The 10,235-nt window shown below is 46.2% G+C and overlaps 1 protein-coding gene across 2 annotated transcripts in view; it reads left to right on the plus strand.

Annotated features, from left to right (window-relative positions):
- ARHGEF16 (Rho guanine nucleotide exchange factor 16) overlaps positions 1-8,258 on the plus strand; it is a 33,196-nt gene extending 24,938 nt beyond the window's left edge. For both annotated transcript variants that reach the window (XM_033156421.1, XM_033156422.1), the window contains exons 12-15: positions 732-932; positions 3,278-3,351; positions 7,338-7,439; positions 7,866-8,258. In XM_033156421.1, the coding sequence (XP_033012312.1) occupies positions 732-932; positions 3,278-3,351; positions 7,338-7,439; positions 7,866-8,005 (517 nt within the window). In that variant the 3' untranslated portion in view covers positions 8,006-8,258. The remainder of the gene's footprint in view (positions 1-731; positions 933-3,277; positions 3,352-7,337; positions 7,440-7,865) is intronic.
- Positions 8,259-10,235: the final 1,977 nt, after the last annotated feature.

A 10,235-nucleotide genomic window follows, 5' to 3' on the forward strand; every position in this document is an offset into this window, starting at 1 on the left:
TTTATTTATTGCTCGCAACTGCTTTTGTTACATTGTTGTAATCATGTAAATCTTTCCAAGTTGTAAGCCGCCTTGAGAATGGACTAATCTCATGGTATAATAATAAAAATTTTATTATTTATAACCCACCCCTCTGGCTGGGTATCCCCAGCCGCTCTGGACGGCTCCCAACAGAATATTAAAAATACGATAAAACATCAAACATTAAAAACTTCCCAATGCAGGGCTGCCTTCAGATGTTTTCTAAAAGTTGTGTAGTTCTTTATTTCCTTGACATCTGATGGGAGGGCGTTGCATAGGGAGGGCGCCACTGCCAAGGCAGAATGCAAACATGATGATGATGATAAGGGAATTTTGGAGGGAGCTCTGGGATATTTTAGGATGCTCTTTCACAAGCTGTCGAAAACAACACAGCCAGTAGATTAATATATTTACACCCTTGCCCAGCCTCATGCCTTCCAGAATATGCAGGACTCCAAATCCCATCAGCCCCACCCAGCATTCCCAGTTGTTGGGGGATTATGGGAGTTGTAGTCCAACAATATCTGGAGGTTCCATTATAGAAGGAAGTCAATGATCACAGTTGCCTTGGGGCCACTTTCATCATTTGCAAACCATTTTGTAGCACGTAAAACGCTAGTGCGATTCCGCCGTACACGATTCCGTTTCTATCTTCCTGGCTCTTGTCTCATGCCCGGTCCCTTTCACCAGCTCTCTTTTATTTCTTGCAGCGAGGAGAGCTACATGGTTCTCAACTACGCCATGCTTGACCAGCTTTCGGTGGACAAAATTGAAAACCCGGACACTCCCTCTTCTCCCCCTGGCAAGCCGGGTTCGAGTGGTGCATTCCGCTTTGGCCACTTGTTCCGTGTGACCATGAACAAGGACAGTGAAGGCAAGCGGGAGGCGATAGTGCTGGCCGCGGAATCCCTGTGAGTATTGGTTTGATTGGTGCAGAGGGTTGGCGTCACTGGGCACCTTCCAGGGCAGTAGTGCCCAGTGGGCAGAGGGCACGTGATCAAGCAGAGGTGAAGGGGAGGGTGGGCACTGGAGATATTTCTGTGCTTGCTGTTGGGGGTGGTGGTTGTTTCCACCTGATTTTCCCTACCCTTCAGCCCTCTGTGCCTTCATGGGATGAAGCCTTGTGTCCATCCAGCTCAGTATCATCTACACTGACTGGCAGTGGCTCTCTGGGGTTTCGGACAGTGGGCATTCTCAGCCCCTACCTGCAGACATTGAGGATTGAACCTCAGACCTTCTGCACGCGAAGCACATGCTCCACCACCAATCCAGCAAGTCTTTGCAAGAACTGTGTAACTAAGAGCTAGTACAGGGGTGGAGAAGTTGTTGGATGTTGTTGGACTACAACTCCCATCGTTCTCTGCCAGCATGACCAATGGCCAGGCAGTATGGGCATTGTCCAACAACATCTGGGGGGACACAGGTTCCTCATTCCTGATCTTGAGTTTGCTTTCTTCCTCTTCGCTTTCATCCCTCATTCCTGTATCTGTCTAAGCCTGAAGGCAAAGGTAAAGGGACCCCTAACCATTAGGTCCAGTCGCGAACGACTCTGGGGTTGGCCGAGGGAGCCAGCGTACAGCTTCTGAGTCATGTGGCCAGCATGACTAAGCTGCTTCTGGTGAACCAGAGCAGCACACGGAAACGCCGTTTACCTTCCTGCCAGAGCGGTACCTATTTATCTACTTGCACTTGGATGTGCTTTCGAACTGCTAGGTTGGCAGGAGCAGGGACCGAGCAACGGGAGCTCACCCTGTCATGGGGATTCGAAACGCTCACCTTCTGATCGGCAAGCTCTAGGCCAGTGTTTTTCAACCTTTTTTGGGCAAAGGCACACTTGTTTCATGAAAAAAATCACGAGGCACACCACCATTAGAAAATGTTAAAAAATGTTAAAAAATTTAACTCTGTGCCTATATATTGACTATATATAAAGTAATTTTTCAATTTTTCCCACGGCACACCAGGCAACATCTCGCGGCACACTAGTGTGCCGCGGAACAGTGGTTGAAAAACACTGCTCTAGGCTCTGTGGTTTAGACCACAGAGCCACCCGCGTCCAAGCCTGAAGGTAGCAGGGTTTATATTTGTAAGACACCTTGGGAACCAATTCCCAGTGGGATAAAATGCATTAAATATATAGGGTTGTAGCCAACCTTAGTCCTACTAATGATGTTTTACTGCGCTTGATGTTTTAATCTGTTGGAAGCCGCCCAGAGTGGCTCAGGCAACCCAGTCAGATGGGCAACAAACAAACAAACAAATATTCAGAATAGACCCACTGAAATTAACGACCATGCTTAACTTGGGTCCATTGCTTTGAGTAGTACTAACACAGAATACAGCCCATAATGCTTATGTTGTTACATGCCACCCCAGTCTCTGAGGAGTGAGAGACTCCAGGGGTCTAAAGGGCTTTTTCCAGGGTTCAGTTTCCTTGAAATGAAGGTCACTGGAGATGGTGATGCCTTTAGAATATATTGTTTTATTTGGTTAAACCACAGAGCCCTAGGGCTTGCTGATCAGAAGGTCGGCAGTTCGAATGGGGTGAGCTCCCGTTGCTCGGTCCCAGCTCCTGCCCACCTAGCAGTTCGAAAGCATGTCAAAAGTGCAAGTAGATAAATAGGTACCGCTCTGGCGGGAAGGTAAACGGCGTTTCCATGCATTGCTCTGGTTTGCCAGAAGTGGCTTTGTCATGACCCGGAAGCTGTACGCCGGCTCCCTCGGCCAGTAATGCAAGATGAGCGCCGCAACCCCAGAGTTGGACCCAACTGGGCCTAATGGTCAGAGGTCCCTTTACCCTTTACCTTTATACAAAACTTAGGCAAGGATGGAAGGTCTCACAGCATTAACTCCCCAATAGATATTGCTTCTCTATTAGGTTTCCTTTGGGAAGTCCCAAAGTCCAGCATGGAGCAAGTAAAGTCTCTGTGTCTCCAGCTTCCAGACTGCTTCATGCTCCTTTGCCACAACTCTGGCCTATAGTTCTCCAATGTGGCAGCCCACCCGTTTTTTCCTCTATGGTAAAATAGCAACTTCTTTTGTCATGCTAAATCACAGTACTTAACAGCCAAAGCCATTGACTTGATGAAGGAACTGGTTTGGCAAGCTTGCTCTTCTGCATTCTACCCTGACAGATACAGGATCTCAAGAATTGGAAGGGACTTGGGGGTATCATCTTCCAGACTTACCCCACACTCCCCAAACTCATAGCAATATATTTGCTTTGTAAATGCTTTGAATTCTGTGCTTTTGGCAGGAGCGACCGTGCCCGATGGATCAGGGCTTTGATGCACAGGGAAGACAAGGAGAAGGACACTGCCAACAAAGGAGGTACAACTTATTATTTATATGTTTGTTTGTTTGTTTGAAAAGAATTTGCTGTATTTATGGAGAGCTGAATTGAGTCTTGAATAGTGGCTCTAAAACAGGGCTGGAGCTCCTTCCCTCCACCCCCTTGTTGTTGGACCCTAAAGTTGTCATTGTCCCCCTCCAGGGCTGGATTAAGTGGTTGCATCCAGTGCTGTGCTTATAGAATCATAGAACTGTACAGTTGGAAGGGACCCTGGGGGATCATCTAGTCCAACCCCCTGCAATGCAGGAATCTCAACCAAAGAATCCCCAACAGATTACCATCCAACCTCTGTTTAAAAACCTCCAGTGAAGGGGAGTCCGCCACCTTCCGAGGGCGCCCGTTCTATTTAATGGTACGCTGGTTCCACTGGCAAAATCCTTTGCAACTGCAGAATGTTGTTGCCCAAAAGAACATTTAAGCAGGTTTCTAGAGTGCACAACAAGCTCCTGTGCCTTCCTTTGGATTCCTCTGTTGTGCAGTATTAAAACTTGCCTTATCTGTGACTGCAGAAGTCCTTGTTCTAGTCTAGTGGATGGAAATCACTGGGTATAGCCCATCCTGAGGCCCTAAGCTCAACATGCTGGCCTCTGGATGTTTTTGCTGGACTACAACTCCCATCATCCCTGACCATTGGCCATGCTGGCAGGGGCTGATGGGAGATGATGTCTGGAGGGTAGCACCTTGGCCATGCCTGTCGCAAGCTATTAGCATAATCACCATAATTATTATCAATGTTGTTGTTAGCAGTGTTAGCATTTATCAGTTGCTTTTTCCACAAGAGGTGACCCAGAGCAGCTTACAAAATGGTGCAAATGTTAGGCCCGATGTATAAAAACAAGAACCAAATGAAAACCTAAAACCACCTGTCCGTTTTATATATAAAAGGCAGGTCACCCCGCTGGAAGATAAAAAAAGTAGCCACAAGTAATACCTATTGTCCTTCAGATGAAGGGCCCAAATCATGGATTAAAATAAAAGGTTTTTGCCTGGCATCTAAACATAGATGATGTTTCAAGTTACAGTTTTAAAATCAGCGCTGTCCGGATGTTCCCATCTGCTTACTCAAAGAGCAGGCGAATGTGCTGGGTTAGTTTTGAAGCCAGCCTGAAGGTGCTTCTCACCTCAAAGGATCAAAAGAATCTGGGAGTATTCCAACCCCTTACCTGAAAGAGGGGAGCCATTCAGGCAGGTCTGGTTCTCTGCAAGGGAGGGTGTTGGTCTTGGCTCTGCCCCTTTAAGAGATGCCTTGCCCTCTGTTCTCCCTGATCTGAGGGGGAGGGGGAGAGGAGGGGGGAGGACAGTGCTAAATAAGGAATGACTTTTTCCACTCTTGAGTACTGAGAGCAAAAATCCAAAAAGGAACTGAGATTAGTACTCCCTCTGGTGGTTCATGTGGAGTTTGGCTGTCTAGGGAAGAGCTTAATTTAAGAGAATATAGCAAGTTGACTTTCTGCTGTTACAAATGTTCAGTGTTTGCAGGAAACTGAGATCTTCCATGTTTTCATTCTGCCGCCTTATGCTGAATCTGTCCTTTGGTCCATCTAGCTTGTAGCTCAGTTGGTGGAGCGTGAGACCTGTAATCTCAGGGTCATGGGTTCGATCCCCACTTGGGCAGAAGGTTCCTGTGTTGCAGGGGGTTGGACTAGATGACCCTCAGGGTGCCTTCCAACTCCACAGTTCTATGATTCTATTACGTGCAGTGTGGCACTTCAGGGTTACAAGCCTGCCTGGACTTGCTTAGGGATTGAACCTGGGACCTCCTGCATGCAAAACATCTGCTCTGTCACTGAGATGCAGCCCCTCCCTTTGTTGGCAGCAGGCTAGGCAGAAAGCAGACAGGTTATACAGACCAGCATTTTTTTTTTCATTTTAATATGTTGGTTTGCTTTGCAAGGGCAAACCAGGAAACAGTTCAGTTAATGGAAAGTATCGGAAAGGAAAGTCAATATAACGAAACCATAGCATAGCGTCAAAACAGAAAACAAAAACCATAGTATCAAAATAGAAAGCAAGTTGCATCTGCATTCATGTCAATGCAATCTATGGATCTAAACTCAAAAGCCGTGTTCTCCCTCCACTATTTAAGGCAGCGTCTTCTGAATACCAGTCGCTGTGAATCGCAGGCGGGGAGAGTTGCTGTTTCACTCATGTCCTGCTTGCGGGCTTCCCATAATGAGCATCTGTTTGGCCACTGTGAGAACAGGATGCTGGACTAAATGAGCCCTTGGCCTGATTCAGCAGCCGGAGTCTCCTTATGTAATTGATTCACTAATGTCTCAGAGTCTCCCTGCTTGACCAGCTTCCCCAAATCTCTACAGGGCAGGCTAGCCAGAGAACTGCTTGCTCCCCAGAATATAGCCGAAAGCTGAATGTTAATGCAGTGTGGGAATAACTATAGCTCTTGAAAGTCTTTTGCCTGCCCAACTGAAAATGGTGCGGTTGAAATGGAAGAGAGGGAGAGGGGGACTTTGACAGAAGCATTCCCTATACCTTTGCCTAATATTTCCCACATTTCTTTGGTTCAATGCATTTCAACCGGATGAAGGAGGGCCCCCACATCTCAGGAGCTGGGGACCTGCCTTGCAGGCATCAGTCCCCAGATTCAATCCCCACACATTTGATGCTCCTCTATTAACAAACGCAGGTGGCCCCTGCCAACAAAAATGGTGCCAGGGGAGGTATTGGCAGAGCTTGGAATAATCTCAAGGTCTGCAGAAGTACAAACGCACACTCTTAAAAGAAAGGTCCAATGAGGATTGAGCATTGTGAATAGCCACTGAATGTTGTCCTTTGAGCGGAGAAAGGAAAACAGGAAGTTGATGTGGTGGGAGGCAGTTTTGCCCTACTTCAGCTCCTTAGACTAGGAGTGGGGAACCTTGGGTCCGTGGATCAATGCTCTCAAGGCCCACCTGTCCTGCACCTGGCGTCAGGTAAGTGCAAACTTCCGAAGAAACAATCAGGAGCTTAAAATGATCCTCTCTTGATTGTTCCTTTGCTGGAGAATGGCACATTCCCACCACCCAATGACTGATTTTCATTTCACTTTTAATTTGGATGCGATTTTTCTATTTTACAATACCCAAGGTGGTTTACAAGCTGAAGAGAAACAAAGAATGTACGCCTTATAACAACCTCACCCAATACAAAAATATGATCATAGAACATAACTTTAAAATAAGCAACTTATATCAAATAAGGTAATATTCAACAATCCATTAGAATGGTATAGAAGAATATTAAATATCAGCATATGAAAATTAAACAGAAATCCACATTTAACAATTATAATAAATTAATTCTAAACTATAATCAATAAAACAACGGCAAGTCACAGTGCATAAAATAAGAATATTTTAATAATATCGGCAGTGGGATCATGCCTTACTCCAGGAAAGGGAAGCAGTTTCCACTGAATGAATACCGCTTCTCCCTCCTGGGGTCGCTCCTTGAATCTCAAGCTTCTCAGAGGTTCAAAGAGCAGCACAGGTTGTTTGCACTGTGCTTTGAAGTCCTGACTATCGGGGCTTCAAAGCAAAGCATCACCTGACGTCATCGCATTATTGGGTGAGTGACAGGTGGGCAGTCCCACCCATCTTCCACTAAATGACACTGTGACATCAGGTGATGGTGTGCTTTGGCCTGGCAGGCGTGGGGAAATAATCTGCTAGCCAGATAAAGGTTATCCACCTGTGCCTTATAGTATCTTTGGGAAGGGCATGACTGACAAGAACCTAGAACGAGAGAAATTCTACTAGGACATGAGTGCATGCTGCAGCATTTATTTTTCTTTGCAGCTCCTACTTATATTCTTATCATTAAACAGATTTTGAACTTCATGCTTTCAAAGGTTTCTTTTTTTTTCTAAAAGGATAGGAGGGAGATTGTTCTTTTTCTTCTACTACTACTCTCTCTGCCCTTTTGTCTCCGCACCGCCGCTCACTCTGTGTCCCTCTGTTTCTCCAAGATCTCAAGCAGGTGGAGATTGTACGGGCTTACTTGGCCAAGCAGACGGATGAGATTTCCCTCCAGCAAGGCGATGTTGTCCTAGTCCTGACCAGGGAGGAAGGTAAGTGTGCTCTGCCAGGGCTTTATGCCTAGTCTGTAGGTATGATTGTGGGGTGTGTATGTGAGGGACCTCCCCAGACCCTACTCCACACTCTTCTCAAGTGTCTTTGCCCAGCTGAAACATGTCTTTCAACTGTGATGTTTGCCTGCATGGGTGTAGAGACTTTTTAATGGCTGGAATCTGAGCCTCATTTGTTGCCTCTGGCCCTGCCAGCTGTTGGGCCCTGGAAGATTACTAATGAGGGAATGTGGCCCTCAGGACTTGAAGAGAGAGAGAAATCACCACCATATAATTGAAAACAGAAAAAAGTTCTTCTCTCTTAACAAAATGCCACTTCAGAAAGACTGAGTTTAGGAAACCATGATTGATAGCCTCCATATCTATATACAGCATAATATATTTTTAAATTCTGTTTCCTCCTTGCAGGCTGGTACTTAGGTGAGCGTCTGCGTGATGGTGAGAAGGGCTGGTTCCCGCAAGCCTGTGCCCAGGAGATCACCAACCGCAGCGCCGTGGAGCGCAATGTTCAGCGCATGGAACGGTTGCGAATAGAGACAGATGTGTGAAAGCTGGAGTATGTCGAACATTAGTCCGCTGGAGCACTTGGGACACAAAGCCAGCGGTAGGGCCTGGGAAGGCAGACCTGGGTTGCTGACTGCCTCCGATTGTCCCTCCTGGGTCAGAAGTGAGCTCTTTCCTGGCTCGTAAGGTAGCCGCCGTCCAAAGAGATGAATGACCTTCCAGCTGTGCCGCACAATGGACGCACCTTTGTTGGGTGACCTTCTGGGTTGAGGCATCTCCCCCTTCCCTCCCCCTCCAAAAAAGGACACAGTTGTTCACCTTGTTGTCTGAAGATGGTGTTTCGCTGGTGTTTCGCTGAAGATGGTGTTTCGCCCCTGCCCTAAAGGTCCTCCTTGGGTGTTATCTTCTGTGGTCTGTTGTTGGTTGTTAAGATGATGTACAGATAACGTTCTGTCCAGATTCATGTCAGAATCTCATCATGGCGTGTGTGTGTGTGTGTTGTGAAAGCTGCAATGTTCAGGGGAAAACGGGCTTATGTGACCCTCCCACCAATTGTAGAGGCTGGCTTTTAACTTTGCAATTTCCTGCCCCCCACCCCCAAACCCGCAGCCATGAGGACACATTCCTGTGCAATCAGTTCGATGTTTGCAGAGCCTTACACCTCCCTCCACCCTCCTTTGCCAATTTGCACAGATGTGGCGAATCCAATATACGTTCATGAGCCATTAAGCCATTGCACCTCAGTAGTGCTGTGCGATGCTTATAGTTGGAAGGACAATGCCTTTAAAACTTTTGAATAGACTCCTCCTAATCTGAATACATTGCGCTGGCACCATTTTATTTTATTTTTAGCATGGTGGTTTCCAGTGTGACCTTTACGGTACAACCCTAAACATGTCTTGCGCAAAAGTAAGCTCCGCTGAGTTCAGCGAGGCTTACTTTTAGGTAAGTGTGCATGGGCTTGCAGCCTTATTTATCTTGGCTGCCTTTTGACGTATGTCTAGCTTATGGGCTGCAATGAATTTGGGTTTAGTGTCTAATGCTGTGACTCTTGGATGTACTGGTTTTTAAATCATTTTTGTTCGGGGCATTTTAATAAGTGCTCCTGCCTTTTATACAGTATGTGTATCTCTGTTTTTAGACTTCATAGTTAACATACACCCCCTCCAAGTAGTTTGTTTTCCTGTGTCTGACCACTGTAATTATCCTGCGCATTCTGGATCTGCATGAGTCTAGCAAGTGGACCGGAGTGGTTTTGATTGGGACAAATTGCATTACTATAGTAACCCTGTTTCTTGCAGCTCCTGTGAACTCGGAGGGTAGTTTTAGAAAATCAGTCGTGTGTCTTGCTGTATATCTATTTAAGCTGATTAAACTCTTGTATGATTTGGAACGAGGTGCGGAGGGTTTGTTATTTCTACACAGGAAGACCATTGGTCCATCTAGCTCAGTATTGTCTACACTGACTGGCAGCAGCTCTCTGCAGTTTCAGGAAGGTATCTCTCTCCCAGCCCCGTCCAGAGATGTTGAGGATTGAACCTGGGACCTTCTGCATGCCAACCAGGTGCTCTCACCACTGAACCTTCCTACTTCAACCCAGGATCTGAAGCTTTTGCTTTAAGGGGTAGGGTACCCAATGAGTTTTTCCAGACCTGGGGTGCATTGAGATGTGGTGTGGATTGTATTGGTGATAACAATGACATTTCTGTCTCAGTTTCTAATACTCCTTTTCTACTGCAGGAAATTACAGCACAAAAAAGTCTTCCCATTTTCCAGGTCGACAGTTGCAAACGGATATTTTGTGGAAGCAATTAACACTTCCACTAGATTTCCAAAAGTGGCCTTTATGCCACGTGAAAGAACACACAAGATGTGAAAAGGCTCAGGTAAGGAAATGGAACAAAATGCTGTTGGAGTGCCGCCTTGGTTAGATTTCACGTACAACATATTTGAAACTAAAGTGGTGTTTCTTACGTAGTTTGCCCTGCAGTTTTTGTTTCAAGGAGGCTTTCCCTAAAGTGGGGGCCCGGTCACTTTGTGGAAAAATGCTACCATAATTATAGAGTTGGAAGGGATTCCAAAGGTCATCAAGTCCAACCCGCTGCAGTGCAGTCATCATAGCTAAATAACCCCTGAAAAACCTCTAGCAAAGAAGAGAGCCTCACCTTGAGACAGCCCATTCCACTGTATGGTACAGTTGTAGAAATGGGCTTAGCTGACTTGAGTTTGTAATCTTTTAACGTTTTATCTTTCTTGCATCTTATTTGTAATTAG

This window comes from Lacerta agilis, chromosome 8 (assembly GCF_009819535.1).
Source record: "Lacerta agilis isolate rLacAgi1 chromosome 8, rLacAgi1.pri, whole genome shotgun sequence".
NCBI classification, from domain to species: domain Eukaryota; kingdom Metazoa; phylum Chordata; class Lepidosauria; order Squamata; family Lacertidae; genus Lacerta; species Lacerta agilis.